Source organism: Scyliorhinus torazame, chromosome 10, assembly GCF_047496885.1.
Source record: "Scyliorhinus torazame isolate Kashiwa2021f chromosome 10, sScyTor2.1, whole genome shotgun sequence".
Classification (NCBI taxonomy): Eukaryota; Metazoa; Chordata; class Chondrichthyes; order Carcharhiniformes; family Scyliorhinidae; genus Scyliorhinus; species Scyliorhinus torazame.
Genome location: NC_092716.1, coordinates 104,221,781 through 104,246,500, shown reverse-complemented (window position 1 = coordinate 104,246,500; position 24,720 = coordinate 104,221,781). Strand labels below are relative to the sequence as shown.

General features: G+C 51.9%; 1 protein-coding gene across 1 annotated transcript; it reads left to right on the top strand.

The window, feature by feature from the left end:
- The first annotated feature begins 9,001 nt into the window (after nucleotides 1-9,001).
- LOC140430824 (glutathione S-transferase A-like) lies at nucleotides 9,002-24,199 on the top strand. Its single transcript, XM_072518547.1, has 6 exons — nucleotides 9,002-9,256; nucleotides 9,439-9,504; nucleotides 9,662-9,767; nucleotides 21,474-21,592; nucleotides 22,318-22,406; nucleotides 23,904-24,199. The coding sequence occupies exons 1-6, from the start codon at nucleotides 9,071-9,073 to the stop codon at nucleotides 24,034-24,036; spliced, it is 699 nt and encodes a 232-aa protein (XP_072374648.1). The 5' UTR covers nucleotides 9,002-9,070; the 3' UTR covers nucleotides 24,037-24,199.
- The last annotated feature ends 521 nt before the right edge of the window (nucleotides 24,200-24,720 follow it).

Here is a 24,720-nt window from a genome sequence, read left to right as displayed (position 1 = left end):
CCCAGCTTTCCCCCCCAGCTTCCCCCCCAGCCGCCCCCCCAGTCCCCCCAGCCGCCCCCCCAGTTCCCCCCCAGCTCTCCCTCCCCCAGCTCCCCCCAACCCTCCCCCCAAGCTCTCCCCCCCAGCTCTCCCCCCAGCTCCCCCCCCGCAGCTCCCCCTCAGCCACCCCCCCCCAGCTTCCCCCCCAGCCGCCCCCCCCAGTCCCCCCAGCTCCCCCCCAGATTCCCCCCCAGCCGCCTCCCCAGTCCCCACCCAGCTCTCCCCCCAACTCGCCCTCACCCAGCTTCCCCCCCTAACTTTCCCCCCCCAGCTTTCCCGCCCCAGCTCCCCCCCTCCAGCTTCCCCCCCAGCTTCCCTCCCCCCAGCTTCCCCCCCCCAGCTTCCCCCCCCCCCAGCTTCGTCCCCCAGCCGCCCCCCCCCCCAGTCCCCACCCAGCTCTCCCCCCAGCTCGCCCTCCCCCAGCTTCCTCCCCCAACTTTCCCCCCCCCAGCTTTCCCGCCCCAGCTTCCCCCCTCCAGCTTCCCCCCCAGCTTCCCTCCCCCCAGCTTCCACCCCCCAGCTTCCCCCCCCAGCTTCCACCCCCCCAGCCGCCCCCCCCCCAGTCCCCCCCAGCTCTCCCCCCCAGCTCCCCCCCCAGCTTCCCCCTCCAGCTTCCCCCCCAGCTTCCCTACCCCCAGCTTCCCCCCCCAGCTCCTCCTCCCCCAGCTCCCCCCCAGCTTCCCCCCAAGCCCCCCCCCAGCTCCCCCCCAGCTCCCCCACCCCAGCTCCCCGCCCCAGCTCCCCCCCCAGCTGCTCCCCCCCAGCTCCTCCCCCCCCAGCTCGGCCCCCCAGCCGCACCCCCCCAGCTTCCCCCCCCCCCAGCTCTCCCCCCCCCCCAGCTCCTCACCCCAGCTCCCCCCAGCTCTCCCACCCCCCAGCTCAGCCCCCCAGCTCCCTCCCAGCTCCCCCCCAGCCACCCCCAGGTTCCCCCTCCCAGCTTCCGCCCTCCCCAGCTCCCCCCCAGCTTCCCCCCAAGCTCCCCCCCAGCTCCTCCCCCCCAGCTCCACCCCAGCTCCTCCCCCAGCTCCCCCACCCCAGCTCCCCGCCCCAGCTTCCCCCCCCCAGCTGCTCCCCCTCAGCTCCTCCCCCCCCAGCTCGGCCCCCCAGCCGCAACCCCCCCCCAGCTTCCCCCCCCCCCAGCTTCCCCCTCCAGCTTCCCCCCCAGCTTCCCTACCCCCAGCTTCCCCCCCCAGCTCCCCCCCAGCTTCCCCCCAAGCTCCCCCCCCAGCGCCCCCCCAGCTCCTCCCCCCCAGCTCCACCCCCAGCTCCCCCACCCCAGCTCCCCGCCCCAGCTTCCCCCCCCCCCAGCTGCTCCCCCCCAGCTCCTTCCCCCCCAGCTCGGCCCCCCAGCCGCATCCCCCCCCCCAGCTTCCCCCCCCCAGCTCTCCCCCCCATGCTCCTCACCCCAGCTCCCCCCAGCTCTCCCACCCCCCAGCTCAGCCCCCCAGCTCCCCCCCAGCTCCCCCCCAGCCCCCCCCAGGTTTCCCCTCCCAGCTTCCGCCCTCCCCAGCTTCCCCCACCAGCTTCCTTCCCCAGATTCCCCCCCCGATTCCCCTCCAGCTTCCCCCCCAGCTCGCCCCCCCCAGTTCCCCCCCAGCTCTCCCCCCACAGCTTCCCCCCCACAGCTTCCCCCCCAGCTCCCCCCCCAGCTCCCCCCAGCTCCTCCCCCCCCCAGCTCCACGCCCAGCTCCCCCCCCCAGCTCCCCCCCCAGCTTCCCCCCCAGCTCCTCCCCCCCAGCTCCCCCCCCAGCTTTCCCCCCCAGCTCTCCCCCCCCCCAGCTCCCCCCCCAGCTTCCCCCCCCAGCTTCCCCCCCGCCATCTTCCCCCCCAGGTCCCTCCCCAGCTCCTCCCCCCCAGCTCCTCCCCCAGCTCTCCCCCCCCAGCTCTCCCCACCCCAGCTTCCCCCTCCCAGCTCCCGCCCCCAGCTTCCCCCCAGCCTCCCTCCCCCCAGCTTTCCCCCCCCAGCTTCCACCCCACCAGCTGCCCCCCCCCAGTCCCCCCCAGCTCTCCTCCCCCAGCTCCTCACCCCAGCTCCCCCCAGCTCTCCCACCCCCCAGCTCAGCCCCCCAGCTCCCCCCCAGCTCCCCCCCAGCCACCCCCAGGTTCCCCCTCCCAGCTTCCGCCCTCCCCAGCTCCCCCCCAGCTTCCCCCCAAGCTCCCCCCCAGCTCCTCCCCCCCAGCTCCACCCCAGCTCCACCCCCAGCTCCCCCACCCCAGCTCCCCGCCCCAGCTTCCCCCCCCCAGCTGCTCCCCCTCAGCTCCCCCCCCCCCAGCTCGGCCCCCCAGCCGCAACCCCCCCCCAGCTTCCCCCCCCAGCTTTCCCCCCCCAGCTTCCCCCTCCAGCTTCCCCCCCAGCTTCCCTACCCCCAGCTTCCCCCCCCAGCTCCCCCCCAGCTTCCCCCCAAGCTCCCCCCCCAGCTCCCCCCAGCTCCTCCCCCCCAGCTCCACCCCCAGCTCCCCCACCCCAGCTCCCCGCCCCAGCTTCCCCCCCCCAGCTGCTCCCCCCCAGCTCCTTCCCCCCCAGCTCGGCCCCCCAGCCGCACCCCCCCCCAGCTTCCCCCCCCCAGCTCTCCCCCCCATGCTCCTCACCCCAGCTCCCCCCAGCTCTCCCACCCCCCAGCTCAGCCCCCCAGCTCCCCCCCAGCTCCCCCCCAGCCCCCCCCAGGTTTCCCCTCCCAGCTTCCGCCCTCCCCAGCTTCCCCCACCAGCTTCCTTCCCCAGATTCCCCCCCAGCTTCCCCCCAGCTCGCCCCCCCCAGTTCCCCCCCAGCTCTCCCCCCACAGCTTCCCCCCCACAGCTTCCCCCCCAGCTCCCCCCCCAGCTCCCCCCCCAGCTCCCACCCAGCTCCTCCCCCCCCCCAGCTCCACGCCCAGCTCCCCCCCCAGCTTCCCCCCCAGCTCCTCCCCCCCAGTTCCCCCCCCAGCTTTCCCCCCCAGCTCTCCCCCCCCCAGCTCCCCCCCCAGCTCTCCCCCCCCCAGCTCCCCCCCCAGCTTCCCCCCCCAGCTTCCCCCCCGCCATCTTCCCCCCCAGGTCCCTCCCCAGCTCCTCCCCCCCAGCTCCTCCCCCAGCTCTCCCCCCCAGCTCTCCCCACCCCAGCTTCCCCCTCCCAGCTCCCGCCCCCAGCTTCCCCCCAGCCTCCCTCCCCCCAGCTTTCCCCCCCCAGCTTCCACCCCACCAGCTGCCCCCCCCCCCAGTCCCCCCCAGCTCTCCTCCCCCAGCTCCCCACCCCAGCTCCCCCCCCAGCTCTCCCACCCCCCAGCTCACCCCCCCAGCTCCCACCCAGCTCCCCCCCCAGCTTCCCCCCCCAGCTCCCCCCCCAGCTTCCGCCCTCCCCAGCTTCCCCCCAGCTTCCCCCACCAGCTCCCCCCCCAGCTTCCCCCCCCAGCTCCCCCCCCAGCTTCCGCCCTCCCCAGCTTCCCCCCAGCTTCCCCCACCAGCTTCCACCCCAGCTTCCCCCCCCAAGCTCCCCCCCCAGATTCCCCCCCAGCTTCCCCCCCCAGCTCGCCCCCCCAGTTCCACCCCCCCAGCTGCCCCCCCAGCTCTCCCCCCTCAGCTTCCCCCACACAGCTTCCCCCCCAGTCCCCCACCCCAGTTCTCCCCCCCAGCTCCCCCCAGCTCCTCCCCCCCAGCTCCCCCCCCCAGCTCCCCCCAAGCTCCTCCCCCCCCCAGCTCCACGCCCAGCTCCCCCACCCCAGTTCCCCCACCCCAGCTCCCCCCCCCAGCTCCACGCCCAGCTCCCCCACCCCAGCTCCCCCACCCCAGCTCCCCCCTAGCTTCCCCCCCCAGCTCCTCCCTCCCCAGCTCCATGCCCAGCTCCCCCACCCCAGCCCCCCCCAGCTTCCCCCCCAGCTCCTCCCCCCCCAGCTCCTCCCCACCAGCTCCCCCCCAGCTCCCACCCCCCAGCTTTCCCCCCCCAGCTCTCCCCCCAGCTCCCCCCCAGCTTCCCCCCCCCACAGATTCCCCCCCGCCATCTTCCCCACTAGCTCCCTCCCCAGCTCCTCCCCCCCAGCTCCTCCCCCAGCTCTCCCCCCCAGCTCTCCCCCCCAGCTTCTCCCCCAGCTCCCGCCCCCAGCTTCCCCCTCCAGCTTCCCCCCCAGCTTCCCTCCCCCCAGCTCCCCCCCCAGCTTCCACCCCCCCCCCAGCCACCCCACCCCAGTCCCCCCCCCAGCTCTCCCCCCAGCTCCCCGCCCAGCTCTCACCCCCCAGCTCTGCCCCCCCAGCTCCCCCCCAGCTCCCCCCCCAGCTCCCCCCCTCAGCTCCCCCCCCCAGCTATCCCCCCAGCTTCTCCCAACCCCAGCCGCCCCCCTCCAGTCCCACCCCAGCTATGCCCCCCCCAGCTCCCCCTCCCAGCTCCCCCCTCAGCTCCAGCCCCAGCTCCCCCCCACTTCCCCCCAGCTCCCCTCCAGCCCCCCCAGCTTCGCCCCCCCAGCTTCCACCCAGCTTCCCCAGCCGCCCCCCAGCTCCCCCCCAGCTCTCCCCCCAGCTCTCCCACCCCCAGATCACCCCCCCAGCTCTTCCCCCCCAACTTCCACCCCCCCCAGTCTTCGTCCCCAGATCCCCCCCCCGCTCTCCCCCCCCCCCCAGCTCCCCCCCCAGCTCCCCCCTCCAGCTCCCACCCAGCTCCCCCGCCAGCTCCCGCCCAGCTTCGCCCCCCCAGCTCCCCCCCAGCTCCCCCCAGCTCCCCCCCAGCTCCCCCCCCAGCTCCCCCACCCCCCAGCCCCCTCCCCCCCACCCCCAGCCCCCCCAACCTCCCACCTAGCCCCCTCTCCCAGCCCCCTCACCCCCCCAGCTTCCCCCTCCCCCCCAGCCCCCTGCCCCCCAGCTTCCTCCTCCCCCCAGCTCCCCCCCCCAGCTTCCCCCTCCCCCCGAAGCCCCCCCCCCCAGCCTCCCCCCCCCCAGATTTTTATTGAATTTGAATTTCACTTTCCATCATGGTATCCTCACAGTTTACAATGCTTCCAAGTTTTGTATCATCCGCAAACTTCAAAATTGTCCCCAGCACACCAAGATCTAGCTCATTAATATATATTAGGAAAAATCCAGGGTCCCTGGGAAACTCCACTACAAACCTTCTTCCAGCCAGAAAAATAACCATTAATATTTACTCGCTGTTTCCTATTACTCAACCAATTTTGTATCCACATTCCCACTGTCCCTTTTATTCTATGAACTATAACTTTTCTCACATATCTGCTGTATGGCTGGAAGTCCATGGGCTGCATTCTCTACCCCGCCGCGCCACATTTCTGTTTCACCTCGCTGGCAGGATGCTCCGTTACGCCGGCTAGTCAATGGTGTTTCCCATTGTGGGGCTTCCCACGCCGTCGGGAAACCCCGGGCTGCCGGCAAAATGGAGCATCCCGCCGGCGTAGAATCCAGCCCAGGTACACCATCTCAATAGCATTTCCCACTCAAAGTGTTTTCAAGGTGTTTTCCCACCCTCTGTGTTTTTTGTTTTTTTTTCAAAAAAATATACTTTATTCATAAAATTTATCATAAGCATTACAGAAACATTTCAAATTGTCTTGACTGTACATTTCCGGCAGGGTTACACGTTGCCTTGACTTTCTTTCATTCGATTTTGATATTATCATACACATATCACTCTTTACATTACAATTCCTTCTTAAATATTTACATTGTCATGTTTGTTTTTGTACATTAGAGTGTTGGTTGCCCAGACCGAGGGGGGTTTACACTGTTACCCGCCCTTCGGTGTACATTTGCTGGGAAGACCTTACACAGTGGTCTTTCCCCATTGCGCCTTGGCGGCAGCTGCCCCAAGCTTGAGTGCGTCCCTCAGCACGTAGTCCTGGACCTTGGAATGTGCCAGTCTGCAACACTCGGTAGAGGACAATTCTTTGCACTGGAAGATCAGCAGGTTTCGGGCAGACCAAAGAGCGTCTTTCACCGAGTTGATGACCTTCCAGCAGCAGTTGATATTTGTCTTGGTGTGTGTCCCTGGAAACAGTCCGTAGAGCACAGAGTCCTGTGTCACAGATCTGTTCGGGATAAACCTTGACAAATACCACTGCATCTCTCTCCAGACCTTCTTTGCAAAGGCACATTCCACAAGGAGGTGAGTGACCGTCTCATTTCCCCCACAGCCACTCCGAGGGCAGCGTGCATTGGCGCAGAGCCTTCGGGTGTGCATGAAGAATCTGACAGGGAGGGCCCTTGTCACCACCAGCCAAGCTAGGTCTTGGTGCTTGTTTGAAAGTTCTGGTGATGAGGCGTTCTGCCAGATGACTCTGGCAGTCTGCTCAGGGAACCATCCAACGTCCTCCACGGTCTCCTTTTCCCTGAGGGCCTCGAGGACATTACGTGCTGACCACTGCTTCATTGTCTTGTGGTCAAAGGTGTTTTTCTTCAAAAACTTTTCCACGAAGGACAGGTGGTACGGTACGGTCCAACTACTTGGAGCGTTCCGCGGCAATGAGGCCAGGCCCATCCTTCGTAACACCGGGGACAGGTAGAACCTCAGTATGTAGTGACACTTGGTGTTTGCATACTGGGGGTCCACACACAGCTTGATGCAGCTGGACACAAAGGTGGCCAACAGGATGAGGGAGGCGTTGGGTACGTTCCGCCCTCCCTTCTCCAGAGGTTTGTACATGGTGTCCCTTCGGACACGGTCCATCTTGGATCTCCAGATGAATTTGAAGATGGCTCGGGTGACTGCTGCGGCGTAGGGTCGGGTTATGGGCCAGACCTTCACCACGTGCAGTAGCACCGAGAGTACCTCACACCTGATGACCAGGGTTTTGCCCGCAATGGAGAGGGAGCGTTGCTCCCACCAGCCCAGTTTCTGCCTTGCCTTTGCTAAGCGCTCCTCCCAGGTTTTGGTGCACGCCCCAGCAGCTCCGAACCATATCCCCAGCACCTTCAGGTAATCTGACCTGACAGTGAAGGGGACAAAGGCTCGGTCGGCCCAGTTCCCAAAGAACATGGCCTCGCTCTTGCCACGGTTTACCTTGGCTCCCGAGGCCAGTTCAAACTGGTCGCAGGTGGTCAAGAGTCCACCCTCTGTGTTACCTCTTCAAAACGGTGCAGCAAGATGGTTTTCCCTTAATTTCCCTTCAAGGAATCTTGATTAGGCTCTTCCTAATCAATCCACATTATTGATGTGATTATTAATTCTATCCTGAATAATTGGTTCAAGGAGCTTTCCCACCATCGAGGTTAAACTGACTGGTTCGTAATTGCTGGGCTTATCCTTGTGATCTTATTTGAATACTGTTTTCAATTCTCCATTACTCTGGTAACTCCCATGAGTTTCGGGAGATTGAAAGATCATGGCCAAAGCCCCTAAAATTTCCACTCTCACTTCCTTCAACATCTTTGGATGCATTTCATCTGGTCCCAGTGGTTTGTCAACTTTAGGTATCAACAGTTTATCCAATCTTCCCTTAATCAGTGGGTCTGTGTCTTTGGTAAAGACACATGCAAAATATTAATTTAACACATCCCAGGTACCATATCGAAGCCTTTTGAAAGTCTGGATGAATGACATCTAATACACTAATATTGTGTACTGTCTCTGCTACTTCAAAAAAATCAAAGAGATTGCTGCAGCAAAACCTTCTCTGAATCCATGCTGCTTATTCTTTAATATATTTCTCTCTCAGGAACTGATTAGGTGGGCTGGGGAGGTGGGAAGGTTTGTTGGGGTGCTGGGGTGGGCAGGGGCGGGTGTTGGTGCTCGGTTTGTTTTGATTGATTGATATTTATTGTTGCATGTACCAAAGTACAGTGAAAGTATTTTTCTGCGCCAAGGGAACGTACACAGTAGACAAAAGAATAATCGACAGAGTACATTGACAAATGGTACATCAACAAATAGTGATTGGTTACAGTGCGGAACAAGGGTCAAACAAGCAATATATGAGCAAGAGCAGCATAAGACGTTGTGAATAGTGTTTTACAGAGAACAGATCAGTGTGAGGGAGAGTTTTTGAGGAGTCTAGTAGCTGTGGGGAAGAAGCTGTTCCTATGTCTGGAATGTGGGTCTTCAGACTTCTGTATCTTCTGCCTGATGGAAGGGTCTGGAAGAAGGCAAAGTCTGGGTGGGAGGGGAGTCTCTGACAATGCTGTCTGCCTTCCTGAGGCAGCAAGAGGTGTAGACAGAATCAATGGGAGGGTGGCAAGCATGTGTGATGCGCTGGGCTGAGCTCACCACACTCTGCAGTTTCTTGCGATCTTGGACCGAGCAGTTGCCATTTTGTAATTTTAAACGTGCTAAATATAAAAGTGTTACAATTTGGGCAAAACTACTTCAAAAAAATTATATTTCTCTGGCTCAACTCACACTCCAGAAATTCGAACACAGAACTCAGGCTGACACCAGTGCTGAGGGAATGCTGCACTGTCAGAGGTGCCATATGTTTGAGATCCTGCCTGCTTTGGTCTGAGGGTCTATGTCTCTACATTTGATATGCAGCAGGGACTGTCAATATTTAATACTTCAATCAACAATGATTGAAACACATTGCCTGGTAACCTATCTCTGCTTTTTGAGGTTAAACAATGTACACTTCCGATGGTCTTTAACGGAATTTTGTAGCAAGGCAGCATAGTAACACAAGCGGATAGCACTGTGGCTTCACAGTGCCAGGGTCCCAGGTTCGATTCCCCGCTGGGTCACTGTCTGTGCGGAGTCTGCACGTTCTCCCCGTGTGTGCGTGTGGGTTTCCTCCGGGTGCTCCGGTTTCCTCCCACAGTCCAAAGACCTGCAGGTTAGGTGGATTGGCCATGATAAGTTGCCCTTAGTGACCAAAAAAGGTTACGAGGGGATATTGGGTTACAGGGATAGGGTGGAAGTGAGGGCTTAAGTGGGTTGGTGCAGACTCGATGGGCCGAATGGCCTCCTTCGGCACTGAAAGTCTATGTTCTATGTATACTCACCGCTAGATGGTGCTGTACTGGGAGTTGTAGTGGCTGGTAAAGTGCGTCACCCCTGGCAATGTTGACAGGGAGCTGGGGCAGGGAGATTATATAAAGAGGAGCTGTGAGGAAGCGTGATTTTGAGGATATGAGCGGCCAGTTAGGAATGGATGAGGGTATGTTCCTGTACTGGGGTTCCGGCTCGCCACCCTGCTGGAGGATCATGATCGCCCTGGAAGAGAAGAAACTGCAGGGGTACCAGCAGAAGATGTTATCTTTCGAGAAGATGGAACATAAGTCGGCTGAAGTTATGGCAATAAATCCTAGGGGACAGGTGACGACTGATAATTTAATATTAACCCCCCCCCCCGGGAAACGTTTTGTATGTTACTTGTCATAGAGATAAAAAATGTTTTTAAAATACAAGCGACAGTGAAAAGTTCAAATTTTGTGTCACATCGAACGTTCTGCTTTTAGAATTTAAAAAAAAACCGTTTTTACAAATTGTCGTTGCAGTTGCCCAGTTTCCGCCACGGAGATACTATTTTGAACGAATCCTTTGGAGCCTGTCTGTATCTGGAGGTAAGAGGCTAAGTGACAGAATTCATCGAAAACTTCCCGCTCTTTTCACCAACTTTGAAATGCTGGATCGTAGTTATACCAGCTGTAGCAGGCGCCATGTCGCCGCTGGCAAAATGGCCAATGTTTTGAATTTAACGTGTTTTTTTCTCTCTCTTAGAACCAGTTCAAATCCCAAGGTACCCAGCTGGTCCCAGACACCGGAGATAACCAGGCTCTTGTTTTCCAGAGAATGCACGAGGTTCTTGCTCTGCAAGAAAAACTGGGTGAGTGCCCTGAATAGCTGTTGCCCTGGTTTTTTTTTAACCCGTTCTCAAAAGCGCATAGGGTACACTTCGTTGCCAGCCGTTGCAGAATAGATTGAATCTCCTTGTTGTCCAGTGCTATCGAACGCTCTTTCACAAACACACGACATCCCGTTGCATTTTGCAACCAATAATCTACTTGTCCGGCAACTCGAAAGTGAGATCATGACCAGATAATCTATTTTGAGTGGAGTGGGGAACCAGGCAAACTATAGTAATGTTTTAGTAATTTATAAAATAAAGATACACATTGGAGCTGCTTCCCTGGTCAGATGGCCTCTGCAGAAACAGGAAATATTTTGTTGCTATTTCAGTGATTGGATGAAATGTCATTTGCCTGAAATAACTCTATTTTCTCTCCTTATCTGAATGTGTCAGCATCTGCAACCTTTTCAGATTTTGTAATTTTTCAGTTCTTCTGTAATCATTAAAAGTCTTGACACTTTGGGTTCCTCTTCCAGCCTCTGTTGAGATATTGTTCTGTGGGACATTCAGTTAAATAGCTATAGTCTTCTGTTTAGATGAGTAGTCTTGCCGTTGTGCAGCTAAAATGGATGAAAAATGCTGACCAGACTCTTGTCTTTTATTCGTTGCAATATTCTGTACACAGAAAGTTCCATCACAGAAGGACTCCATTTGGCCTGGACTGACTCTGGTCCAAGTCCTCTCCATTATCCTATAAACTAATCAGTCCTCTTGAACTATTGGCGAATAGTTTTTCCTGTGCAATAATTCCAGATCTTCAAACCCTACCTCCATATATTTCTGGTTCTTCTGAAAGCTGTTTTAAATCTATGACTTTGACTCTTTGCCCTATTAAACCCCCTTTCATAATTGTCTCCATGGCATTCTCTACTCTTCAGTCGCTGAAATACCTCCAAGGAGCCCTCACCAAGGCTTTGACTTGCCTAATGTCCAGAATGGTACATCAACTTCCAACTGAGGCTGGTCTGTTTGAAATGGTTTTGCATGACTTAGCATTGTGAGGTAAGAGTAATAAATAAAAAACAGTATCAATGTGCCTTAAACACCTTCAAAGATTTGTGACTCTCCATTTGCAACTCTCAATCAACGAGTGGCTGTCACTGCACTTCAATTGTCTGCCTGTTTCACCAGGCTGTACCTCTGAAATGTGCCTCCCCCTTACTTGCTATTTATGACATTGTAAATTTGCAATCTGCTTGCTATTTATGACATGTAAATTTGAAATCTGCATACTTCAAAATTGTACTCTCAGGAAATGCATTGGTCTTTATACAGGCTCTAGGAGTATGTTGATTTATTTTATTGCATTGTGCTGAAGATAAATCTTCCCACCTAGCAATATTGGCCCTGCCATCTGGCTCCCTTGGCTGGTGTCAACATTTCTCTATGTGGAGCACTGTTGTCTCAAACCAACTTCCAGGTCTTGAATTGCTGCCCCCTGATCATCCCTATTTTATCATAGTGAGAATGTGACAACACTTCATTTGCAAAAGGACGACCATCTAATACAGATTCAGTACATTAGTCAGGAAAGTATCAAATACCCCTTGTAACAGGTGTCAAATTACATTCTTTCGGGAACATCTTGTGCTGCCTTTTGGCAGGGACAGAAAGTGAGCTTATCTCCCTTAAACCGTGTTGAGAATCTCAATGCATTTAATTTTAAAATTAACTTCCAACATTGACAAATCTGTTGCAGATATTTCAATGCTTTTGCTTTGGTGCATGTAATATTTAATGTGTGACTAGGATTTGGTTCTGGCAAAAACGCCCCTACTTGAAGTCACAGCATTAATGGCTACTTATAAAACCCTGATGCTTGACTACTACTACCTTTTTCCTGTTCTAGGCCCTCTATCTCGACCCCTAAACCACTGGGTCCTGTCATTTTTAATATTTAAAAAAAACCTTTAGCCACCCCTTTTTTTTTTTCTCACTTCTTTCAATTTCACTTACCATTTGTTTCATATTTCAGTTCATAGGTTACAACTTGCATAATATAGAAACACCTGGGTGGGGACCAGAAACCTTTTAACTAAGATCATTATCTGTACTTGGCAAACGGTGTCTCCCTTCCCTCTGGCCGTGGTCCCTCTTTGCCCATCTGCCTCTGCTGTACTTCCCAGCCCATCTGCCTCTGCTGTACTTCCCAGTGTGGCCTGACTTTATGTGCATTATTGTTGTTTCCTCTGTGACTTTGTCTTCCCTTGCATTTTTCCACATCCTGTGGAAGCCCTCTTCTGACCCACAAATGGCAAATTTGATCTTCTCCAGTTGGACAGTCAGTCTGCAGATTTAGACATGCTGACAATTGCTAGCCGAGCAGCAGTCTTCCAGGTCAGGCAGTCAGTCTGCAGCTTTCGATGGCTGATTGCCAGCTGAACAAGATCCTCCAGCATGTAATCAGGAAGGCTAGAGCGTCGGCCCCCTCAAGAGTACTGGCTATTCTGAGACCCCCCCCCCATAGACTGCCACATTTGGGCATGGCCCTACCCTCTCCTCCACAACCTTGGACATTGCCTCAAAGAAAGTCGTCCAGAACCCAACCAGTCTGGGGCAGGCCCACAACATGTGGGTGTGGTTGGCCAGGCCTCCTTTGCACTGTTCGCATTTGTCCTGGAGAGAAGCTGCTCATTCCGGTTCTAGTTAAGTGAGCTCTGTGCACAACCTTTAGCTGCATTGGGTTCGACCCTGTGCATGTGGAGGTGGGAGTTAACCCTGTGTAGTGCTTGCTCCAGGCCTTTTCTCTTTTTTTTTTTTCTCACTTCTGTACGTAGTTCTTCCCCCTCTTCTTTTTTTTAAATTCTTGTCCAGAGGTGGAGCATTCCTCCCAACTGTCACCCATACAGTTTTCCCCCTCCCAAGGTCATCCATGTCCAACAGTTCTTCCACCGTGAGTGTCCTAGTATCTATGTTGTTGTTTCCCTGTGGAGGGTTTTTGAGCTTGATGCACTCGCAGTGGGAGAAGCCACATCCGGAGGGAGGCACTCACAAACAGAACTTTAAACTCGAGAATTTGAAGCAGATTGGGCATTTGGTGCTCTTTCCTTTTTCTCCTTGCTGAGTAACTTTTAAATCTTCAGAGAGGGGCTTTGCCCTGCTTCAGCTGAGGCTGCAAGGGAGCAAGCTGATTGGTAAGTAATGGGTAAAGTTGGTAAGTGTTCACTTTGTTAGTTTGTCAAACTAAAGTAACAAAAAGTTGTCAGACTATTTTTGTGGATGATCTGTAAGGGCTGCAGACATAATATTTATGGAGATGGGAGGGTCAAATGATGGTGTTCCTGCCTGATGTAGGAACTGGTGGATCCATGTGGTTCCCAGATCATGGGTGGGATTCTCTGACCCTCTGCGCCGAAATCACGCTTGGCATGGGGGCTGGAAAATTACCCAAAATAGGCTCCAACGTCAGCACGTGATTCTCCGGTGACCGGAAAATCGTTGTGTGTGCGTGATTGACGCGACGCTGGCCGGGGGGTGTTGAAAGCGGACCCGTGGCGATAATTCGTGCTTGATGGGCCGAGTCCCGCCAGCGTGGTTCACATGTGGTCCCACTGGGTGGGACCTCTGCGTTCTGGCTGTGGGGGCCGTTGTTTGGGGGGGGGGGGGGGGGGGGCAGTGGTTCCTGACTCTGGGCGGGGGGCCTCCAAGGTGGCCAGGCCCACTATCTGTGGCTACCGATCGGTGGGCGCGCTCATTCCGGGGGGGGGGGGCGATGGTCCTCTGTGCCAGGCCCCATGTTGCGCGGGGGGCCTCCGCACGCGTGCGCGGACCTGTGGCTGGCTGCCATGTGCGGGCGTAACTGCAGGCCCTGCCAGCTGCTGGATGCACGCTGGGGCCCTGCTAGCCCTCTTGAAGACTGAGAATCACCCCGGACTTTCTAGGAAGAACTCCGGTGTGGTTCCTGCCCGTTTTCCGGCGGGCGTGGGGATTTAGTCCCCAGAAGGGAGAATCCCGCCCCATATCTGTAAAGTGTTGGTTGCTTGAGAAACACTGGCTCAGAGTTGATAGCTGGGTTCTGAGCTTCAGACACTGACAGTAGGGAGGGGGAGAGGTACCTGGACACTCTGTTCCAGGAGGCAGTCACACCGCTTAGAATAGCTAACTTAAATTCAGCCAGTAGTGAGGGAAAGGAGGGTGTGGCTGTGAGTGAGGTTGTTAGAGGGATCCAGCAAGGTAGTGTCACCGGAGTCTTGGCCTTTGTACCTGCCCAACCAGTTTTGAGATTCTTGCTCCCTGTGTGGATGGGAACCAGGACTGCAGGGAGGATGAGGACAGCACTGTAGGTGCGGCGAGCTGGTGGAAGAGAGATTTGGTCGTAATTGGGGATAGTATAGTTGGGGACACTGACACTATTCTCTCTCCAGTATCCCCAAAGATTGTGTTGCCTGCCTGGTGTTTGAGGTCTGGATATCTCATCTGGACTGCAGAGGAACTTGGAGTGGGCGGGTAAAGATTCAGTTGTCGTGGTCCACATTCTTGTGAACAGCTAGGAGCTAAACTAAAGCAGAACCAAAAAAGGTGGTAGTCTCTGTATTGCTACCTGAGCCATGACATAAGTGCATAGCTCAAATTCATGGGACATTGGCACCAGTACTAGGGAAGAGGGACGTTCCGATGGGATGGTCTTCATCTGAATGATGCTGGGACCAGAGTCCTGGTGAATCGCATAACTAGGGCTTTAAACTAAATAGCGGGGAGGAGGGTTCAGTTGTATAGAGAGGAAGCAAAGGTAGAAGTGCATGTTAATGAGTAGGACTTTAAACTAGTTGAAGGGGCTGAGGGCGCAGGAGAGGTAGTAAAAGTTTCCAGAAAGCATAATAGAACAGCGTATAGAAGGTGGCAGGAATCTGACTTCAGGTAGAGCAAAAGGGAGATAAGTATTAGGTGGGGGCAGTCAATGTAGTACTGAGGGTGTTGTACCTAAATGCATGCAGTATACAGAACAAGGTAAATGAGCTTGTTGCGCACACTGAAATTGGCATGGGCACCGCAAGATCTGGCTGCAACAGGATCTGGGCTGCGATCTAAACATCTAAGGATGTGTCATATCTAAACGGTGGGCAGAGGGGATGGGGTTGCATTGTTATTAACAAATTAAATTGAAGCGATCTAGGATCCGAAGGTTTAAGATCCGAAGGTATAGAATCTGTGGGTAGAGTTGAGGAATCGCAAAGGGAAAAAGACCCTGATGGGAGTTGTGTATGTCCCCAAGCAGTAGTCTGAATGTGGGGCAGAAAATAAATCTGGATATAAGAAAGGCAATATTACAATAATCATGGGGGACTTCAATATGCATGTGGACTGGGGAAATCAGGTTGGTAGTGGATCCCAAGAAAAGGAATTTGTGGAATGTCTACGAGATGTGTTTTTTTTTTGAGCAGCTTGTGGTTGAGACCACTAGGGAACAAGCAGTTCTGAATTTGGTGATGTGTAATGAGCAGACCTGATTAGGGAGCTTGAAGTGAAGGAACCCATGGGGGGCAGTGACCACAATATGATAGAATTTGCCCTGCAGTTTGTGAGGGATGAGCTAGAATCAGATGTAACGGTATTACCATTGAATAAAGGTAACTGCAAAAACATCGAGGGCACAGCTGATGAGAATTGATTGGAAGGGGAGCCCAGCAGGGAAGACAGTGGATCAGCAAAAGCAGGCATTTTGGGGGGATTATTTGGGAGGTACAACAGAAATTCATCCCAAGAAGGAGGAAATGTGCTCTGGAGGATGAGGTATACATGCCTGAGGAGGAAAGTCAAGAACAGCATAAAAGCAAAAGAAAACAAAACTAAAAGTGGCAAGGATTATTGGGAACTGAGCAGAGGACAAGAAAAAGCAATAAAGGGGAGAAGATGGGGAAAAATGTGAGCTAGTAATACAAAAGATGGCAAGAGTTATTTTTTTCAATGTGTAAAAGAGGCAAGAATAGACATTGGGCCACTAGGGAACAAAGAAATGGCAAAGAAACTAAATTGTTACTTCGCATCAGTCTTTCCAGTGGAAGACATCAGTGTGATACCAGAATTTCAGGAGAAACTGGAGGCAGAGGTAAGTGTAGTGGCCATGACTTAAGGAGAAGATTATGGGGAAACAAAGGTCTGAAGGTGTATAAATCACCTGAACCAGATGGACTATACCCCAGGGTTCTAAAGGAGATTGTGGAGGCATTGGTGGTGATCTTTCAGGAATCACTAGGGGCAAGGAGGGTCCCAGAGGACTGGGAACTGGCTAATGTAACACACCTGTTTAAGCAGGGAGGGAGCCTGAAGACTCAATTATAGGGTGGTTAGCCTGACTTCGATCAATGGTAAGGTTTTAGAATCCATTATTAAAGATGAGATTGTGGAGTGCTTGGAAGTGCATGATAAAATAGGACTGAATCAGCAAGAGAAGTTCCTATCGGACAAATCTGTTAGGCAACACTGAGATTGGACAAAGGGGAACCAGTGGACACAATCTAATTTAGATTTCCAGAAGACCTTTGACAAGGTGCCATAGAGGAGGCTGTTAAATTGGGGTAAGATGCTGGTGTGGATAAAGGATTGGCTGACTGGCAGAAGGCAGAGTGTGGGATAAAGGGATCTCTTTCAGGATGGCAGCTGGTGACTAGTGGGTGTGCCTCAGGGGCCAGTGTTGGGACCACTAATTTTCACAATATACATTAGCGATCTGGAAGAAACTGAGGGCACTGCTGCTAAGTTTGCAGATGATACAAAGATGCAGAAGGACAGGTAATATTGAGGAAGCCGGAGGGCTGCAGAGGACTTGGGACAGGCTAGGTAGGTGGGCAAAGAAGTGGCAGATGGAAACTACTGAGGTTATGCACTTTGTAGGGAGAATGGAGGCATAGACCATTTTCTAAAGGGGAAATGGCTTGGGGAAATCAGAACCACAGAACTGAGTCCTAGTTCAAGATTCTCTTAACTGCTGAATGAACCCCAGTTAATGGTTAGGAACGCAAATGCAATGTTGGCATTCATGTCGAAGGGCTAGAATACAAGATCAGGAATGTACTTCTGAGGTTATATGGCTCTGGTCAGACCCCATTTGGACTATTTTGAGCAGTATGGGCTCTATTTAAGGGAGGATGTGCTGGCCTTGGAAAGGATCCAGAGGGGGTTCACATGAATGATCCCTGGAATGAAGCGCTTGTTATATGAGGAACAGTTGAGGAGTCTGGGTCTGTACTCTGAGTTTAGAAGGATGGGGGGGGAAATCTTAAACTTGCAGGATACTGAGGCCTAGATAGAGTGGACATGGAGAGGATGTTTCCAGCAGTAGGAAAAACTAGAACCTGAAGCCTCAGACTGAAGGGACGATCCTTTAAAATTGAGATGAGGTGGAATTTCTCCAGCCAGAGGGTGATTAATCTGTGGAACACATTGCTGCAGAAGGCTGTGGAGACCAAATCACTTTTTAAGATCGGTAGATTAATGAGGGATCAGGGCTTTTGGGGAGAAGGCAGGAGAATGGGGATGAAAAAAAAATATCCACTATGATTGAATGGCAGAGTAGACTCGATGGGCCAAATTGCCTAATTCTGTGAGCCCAATGTCTTATGTTCTCTGTCAGTTTGTTTCCTGAGATCGTCCAAGATTGCATGCTATGGGAGTGCTGTCCAGTAGTTTCACCCAGGAAGTGAACCCTGACCCAAACTGTTCCAGTGCCTCCGCTCAACTCGTATCAAAGGTCACTTCTGGGTCCCGATCAATTCTGGTGTTCCCTCCTTGGATGGGGTCATTGTCCCATTCAACAGGTGCCTGATGCTCCATGTTAGCTGCCTACCCTTAACAAAACCCATCTAGTTCTCCGCGACCAGCAACTCTCCAGCCACTTAGCCAGGATCTTTGCAACTACATAGTGAGATGGGCCTGTAGGACCCACACTCAGTTGGGTCTTTGGGGATCAGCGATAGTGAGGTTTGTGCTAGTGTTGGGAGCAAGTCTGCGAACCTCTGCTGCAGAATGCTGCACAACGTTTTTGTATAAGTCTGCTGGGAATCCGTCCAGTCCTGGCGCCTTCCCTGCCTGCATGGTGTCGATGCTCTCCACAACCTTTCTCTTATTTTAAAAATGTTAAATATTATTTACAAGAATAAGCACAAACCCAACATAGCCCGCCCCTTGACGGCAACCAGATCCCAATGTGTAAGATAAAAGTGGAATCCCTCTGAGCAAATTTGATCTTCTCCAAGTATAGGAACTCTATTAGATCCCTCGGCCATGCAGAGGCACACGACGAGGAGAAGCTGACCACCCCAACAAGAGCCTCGTTGATCACTCGCAGGAGGGCAAAGACATTTGCATGTCTGACACCCAAAATATGCCCTCCAGGTCACCAGGCTCCAAATCTCATGTACAACTTTGACCTGGTGCTGAAAAATGACCCCCCCAAATTTCACCCAACTTTGGGCAGGACAAGAACATAGGAATGATTAGCTGGGCCCCACCAGCACTGTTTGTAGCTATCTTTGACCCCCTCAAACAGCCAGCTCATCCTTGCCCTAAGTGTGTCCTGTGCACTTTTAATTGAATCAACCCTAGCCTTGTGCACAAGGTTGAGGCAGTAACCCTCTGCAGAACTCCAAAATCCCTCAACCAGCTCTGCCTCCCACTTGGCCATAATCCCTTCCATGGACTCCTACTGTAAATCACCAAAATGAACCCACCCTCCAGCTCCATCAGTGACAGAACCTCCTCCAGCAATGAAGAGGACAATGCCACTGTCAGCATGACCTTTATTGCAAAGTTCAGCACATGGCTGCTGGAGCCCAAACTTCACCCCCATCTCCTCCAAGCTTGCGAACTGCCCCTTCAAAAACCATTCCTCTCCTCCACCCTTCTCCCATCCTGGAACCTCCTCCATCCTCCCTGGCACAAACCCATTGTTCCCTCTTATTGGCAGCACACTTGAGCCTGCCCTCAACTTAGTGCCAGAATTGCTCAATCTTCAGCGTGGCTACCACCACAGGACTCCCTGAATACTTCCCTGGGACAAACCGCAGTGGTGCCATTGCCAGTGCCCACAAATCCAACCCCAAATGGGAGCCGCCTCCATCTGCACCCATTATAATAAAAGGCCTCTATTTCCCTTCTCCAGCCCTGCACCTTCTCAGCATTCACCAGCCAATAATAGTATAGCAAGTTTGGAAGGGTTAACAAATCCTCCCAATCACCTTCAGGAGCCACTCTTCCAAATGCCGACACCTTCGCCAATATCTTGACATTCACATTCAGGAGCGAAGTGGGCCTGTACAACCCACATTACCGGATCTTTCTTTTAAGTATGGATGCCTGCCCCATTGTCTCCGGTAATACTCTCCTAACCATCGCATCTTCATCTACCATCAGTGGTGCCAATTTATCCTTGAACATATTATAAAAATTCCACCAACAGCTCATCCAGCCCTGGATCCTTGCCCAACTGTGTCTTGCCTGCATTTCCATCCCCATTTGTCCTCCAGTCCTGCCCTCTGTCCTCCCTGCCCCCGCCTTCCTCCCTCATATCTGACATATCAGCCGGTGGCTCCGGCTTGTACAAGTCCCCATAAAAGTCTTCAAATGGCTTATTCACCTTCTCCGATGCCACTACCAGATGCCCATGCCACTTCTATTCTAATCTGCACAATCTCCCTCACTGCTGATGGAACTGGCCTACCAGCAATCAACTGGCTTTCTGTCCATATTCAAAACGCCCCCCCCTCCACTTGCATCGGCTGTCAAACCACCCTCCCGTGGCTAGAAGATCAAACTTTGCCTGTAAAGGGTGGGGGGGAAGAAGAGTCGGGTGCACTGCCCTGGTAGAAGGCCTTGTTGACCTAACCTGGCATGGGGAGCAGCCTGCTGTTGCTGTCCCTAACATGAGCTATGTCCCTTGTAGCTGCCTGCTGTCCCAGCTGGTGTTGTCTCCATGTTCGTTAAAGGTTCCATATCTGGTCGAGCTGGTGCATTGCTGTTTTCGTGGAAAGGAGGCCAAGTCTTATTTGTAGCTCCTTCCTCTCTGCCAGTAGCTGTATGTTGGGACCACGGAGTACTGCTGGTCTACGACCAGTATGGAGTCAACCAGTTGCTGCCTGGCTGTCCTCTATCTCTGTGCGCCTTGTAGCAATAGTTTTCCCCCTTGTCACTGCCTTCAGCACCTCTGACAACAGAACCGAGGGTGAGACGCGTCTCATTCTGGTCGTTGGTAACGTACCCGTCTATGGCTTGTGATATCCGTTCACAGAATGCCAACACCCCCCTGATTTTTAAAACATTTATTTTGTTAAATCTGTCTGTCCCATGGGTCCTGTGCACAGTTCAAGTCCCCTCTCATGATGAGTCAGTGTTTGTCTGTTGGGGATTTCCACCATAGTCTTTTTTTTTTTAATGAATTCCACATTGTCCCAGTTGGGAGCATACACATTAACAAGGTACCCCTTCCAGGATACCACTAACCATGATGTACCGTTCTCGTAGCTGTAAATGCTGTCCTTTGTGGGCATCATAATACCCCCCAAAAAGTCAACCCCTTCCAATTTGTTTTTAGAGAAATATATTAAGAAACAAATAGATGATCTGTAGTGGGGGAGGGTGGTTTGCTGATCCCCAAGGGTTCAAAGGATGAATGAAACAATTTCTGTATTGGGGCTTACAATCTCTTGTCAGTTCTGTTTGCAGCCTTCTCTCATTAACTAATATGCTCTGTCCCAGTTGGTATCTTGATTCAATGCTCGCTCTTCCCTTAAAGCACCTGTTTGTAGACACTTTGTTTCCTGGAGCTGGTGCCTTTTTAGATCACTTTAAAAACGTTGGTATACCAGCTATAAACTTCCACTGTCCATTGCTTTGCTTCAGGGCTGTTTTTCAGCTCGTCTTGTCTTGCTGGTTAAAACACCTACATTGATACAAATCTCCAGTTTGTCAGCACAGGAATGTCAAGGGACTTCAATATAGCCCTTGTTTTACCTGGGCTAACAGTTTCTGAGTGAATAGAACTTCTCCATTCTACCCCTGCTGGTTCATTAATTTTCTAAAGCTCCCACTTTCTTGGGTATTGAATTACTTATGCCACTTGTCAAAATCAAGAGGATGGGAGTATAAAACGCGACACTGCGTTGAGACCGTTTTGGGAGGATACACAGGCATTGGAAACAGACCCACTAGGCTGATTCCTGGGATAAAGGGTCAACTTGAGGAAAGGTTGAGCCAATATCCATTGGTTTTAGAAGAATGGGCTGATGCTGCTAAGGGGAGGTTCCCCCTTAATGGGGTATCTAAAACCTCGAACATTATCTAGAACCTGGAACATGAGGTGGAATTTCAAGGTTTTGGAATTCTCTACCAAGGGGTGGTGAAAGCTAGGGTATTTGTCTAACTCGGTCTTGAATATATCCATTCTGCAAGGGAGGTTGTGTTATGGGAGGGCAGATAGGAAGGCAAAGGAATTGAGCTGACTGCCAGATCTGCCATGATTTTTATCGAATGGTGGAATAGATGTGAACAGTGAAGGGCCCATTAATGTTCTTGTGGCTTCCCTTTTGATTAATGTATTAGTGTCCTCTCATTTCAGCAGCATCCCCACAAGTTCAATTTCCAGATATTGACATGGTGAACAGAAGTCCATACCCAAGTAGAATCAAACTGCTGTTGACTCCACTACACTCAATCCATGACCCCATGCCAATATCGTCTCACTTGTTACAGGTGCTGTGATCTATTATACCTGGAAGGTTCCAGAGGATGAGCGTCATGACTCTGCCATGGAGAGAAACAAAAAGACTCTGAATGAAGAATTGATGTTGTGGGAAGGATACCTTGAAAAGGTGAGGAGTAAAAGCATAGAGAAGCTGTCATAGGAAACCAGCCGCTTCAGTAAACAGGAGCTCTGTCTGGTGTTGCATTTGGTGGGGGGTTGGGGCTTAAACGGCTATTATTTGAACCCTTCACTTTCTCTCGTGTAACAAACTTTTTTTCATTCCATCTAGCGGTTATAGACCAAAAGTACCTGGCATTTGTGCAGCCTTGTGCTATACTTTTCTGCAAAATGTCCAGTGTATATGATGCTGTACTTTGTTGCTCTCCTGCGGGGACAATCGGTGAGTTTATTCCTTTCCAGTACGGAGCTTCTGCCCTGACGATTTAATAATAAAAAAAATGGCCTTCACAAACGTTTCCTTCCATAAGGAAGGTTTCGCTAGTAGCATTTCTACTGTAAAGGTCTTGTTCGTTTTTCCCCGATTGAATCATTGGGGTGAATTTTGGCTGATGAGGCTTTCATCTGGACAGTAATAATTGATGAGAGATTTGGTTACTAGCTGAGATTTCAATAACGCAAAATGCTTGGTATGAAAATGGTGCAGGGATTGAATACCCAGTTAATCCCTACTGGACTAATTTATTTGTCCCAGTTTTTGTCTGGGTATAAAAATTGAAACTGGGGAGTATCTGGCCCAGTAAAGTGATCCCAAAGAAGACGACAAAAGTTTTTTTTTTTTTAATGTGGACACAACTGTTGTGTGATCTGACAACTCATTTCTTTCTCTTTCAGGTCGATCCTGATTCCCATCTTGCTGGGAAGAACTTCACAATGGCAGATGTAATGCTGTTCCCACAAGTGGCTTATGCTGTTCACTTTGGGTAAGTCACTACCACTAATTAGTATTTCAGTTTGCATTTCTTTTGTAACTCTGGATTATAAAGTTTTTTTTTTTGTTTAGATGGTGCAGAAACTTGCCATTCAGCTTAATCGGTCCGCTCTGGTGTATTTGCTGAACTTGTGCTTCTCTTATCCTTCCTCTCTATCAGCATCCTCTATATTGTCTCCTATCAGTGTATATAGCTTTCCTCTTGAGCATCTATACGAGTTCCCTCCATTGTCTATGGCAATGAGTTTCAGTCTAATTAGGAACGGTTTCTGAATTTGTCTCTTCCCCCACTCCCCTTGTTTGTTCATGGGATGATTGTTTGTTGACAAAGCTAGCATTTGTTACCTGGTTTGCAGGCAAGGATAGTGGATTTCCTTCTCCAAAGGACACTAGTGATGTGAGACTAGCATTATAATTCAGATTTTAAAAATTTATTGGATTTACATTTCACCAGATTTGAACCCATGTTCCCAGAGACTGGGCTTCATTCCCAGTCCAGTAACAACCCCCCTCCATAAAATTGGTGACTATCAATTCTACTTTATCACATTTCATCATCTCAACAAAAGCAATCCAGCTTGCTCATTCTTCCCTGAGGGGTATCATCATGCATTTCTAGCAAATCTTTTCTGTACCTCCTTTTTTTAATCCAGTACAGCAATGAAGCCTCGTGCTCAATATGACTTCGGTAACCTGTGCATATTTTGGTGATCTTTGTATTTCTCAATCCTTTTGTTCTTCTACCTCGTTTAGATGCTTATTTTTGAAGGAATATGTGATTCTTATTCTTACCAAATCTAATGCCTCGACTATAATTGAGAAATTTCAGCTGTGCTTGTCTTGCAATGTGGTGGTACCATCCTCTTTTTTTTTTTCTGAAGTCTCATTACATGTAAAAAGCTCTACTACAGTGATCCTTGTGGGACTCTGCTTCCTGTCCTCCAGCCAGCTATTCATTCAGTGTCTTCTGACTCCACATACTCTTGCCTTCTGTCTCTGATATCTGTTGTATGCTTCTTTTCCACATTTGTTATATTACTTCCCATCTACTCTTTGGTTTGACTAACTTCATGGAAGGTTGGTCTTTCCCTCAAATGGGAAGGCGAATATGATTACAACTCTAGGTTTATATGAGCAGATTAGTCTGATCTAGCATGTTAACTATCCAGTTCTCTTTCTCCCTCTTTTTCCCCCCCCCTTCCCAAGATCGCTTCACACCTGCCCTGCACCCTACCTTTCATTATGGGCATGGCACCTTAGCACTGCCATCCTGGGCATACAGGATGCCTGTGTGAGGTCTCTCGGTATCTATCGCTATGTCACACCCTCATTTGGGTGCAATGCGGCCAGTAAGTTGCACCCTTCAACAGCTCTCCACAAGAGAGCATTGGCACATGTTCTTAACTAGTTGGTATGAAAGGGCAAGATGTTTCTTGAAGCTATGTCATAATGAGTTCCACTTTTTAATAAATCCTTTTCATTGTTTCAGATTATCATCAGATAAATATCCCAAGTTGATGGAGTACTACAATAGACTGAAAGAGCGGCCAAGCATCCAGACTTCATGGCCTCCCCATTGGAAGGAGAGTCCTCCAACCATGGATGTTTTGAAAGATGTTTGAGTTTGACAGAGTTTTGATTTCAGATATCAGTAACAGGTCCCATATGCATTTCTTGTGTTGGCCTTGACACTCCTATTGTCCTGCATAAAGATTAACCTTTGTCATGCTGCAGTCTGTCATTGTTATGTTAAAACCTTATTAAAATATTATGGTAACAAATGCATCTTTCAAGTGCATTCTCCTTCATTTATACTAATCTGAAGTGCTGTGGTGTTCATTTGTTGGGATGTGGGCATGGATTGGCAAGAGCAGCATTTTGTTTCCTTTATGATCAGCAGCAATTCTTGGTGGTGTCACTTGGGCGGGTGTTTCTATGTCCCTAGCCTTCTAGATGGTGAGCAGGAGTCTGGGAATGTGAGTTGCAATAATCAGATCAGTCATTATCTTGACTGGGTGAGCAGCTCAAGGGATTAAGTGGGTGGATGCATTTTTTTTTGTTAACTAGACAGAGAGGACCGTAAATTGTGTTTCCTTTGACTTTCCTTCCAGTTACTTGATGAAGCCTTCAAACTCTAATGCCTAATAACCAGTGAAGATGTTGCACTTGTCTGTGTCCTTTTTTTTTTAAAAGCAGAAGTGCTGACCTGAAGAAAAGACATTAACACCTAGTAGTTGAATGATTAAATTTATTTATTTAAAAAAAAAAAAAAAAAAAAAATTCTATTCTATTTCTTAAGCCTGGCT

Excerpts from the sequence above, each read along its gene's own strand:
- LOC140430824 (XM_072518547.1), top strand. The coding sequence starts at position 9,071 with ATGAGCGGCCAGTTAGGAATGGATGAGGGTATGTTCCTGTACTGGGGT. Across the intron at positions 9,768-21,473 it reads TGCTCTGCAAGAAAAACTGG|GTGCTGTGATCTATTATACC; the intron begins GTGAGTGCCCTG and ends CACTTGTTACAG. Across the intron at positions 21,593-22,317 it reads GGGAAGGATACCTTGAAAAG|GTCGATCCTGATTCCCATCT; the intron begins GTGAGGAGTAAA and ends TTTCTCTTTCAG.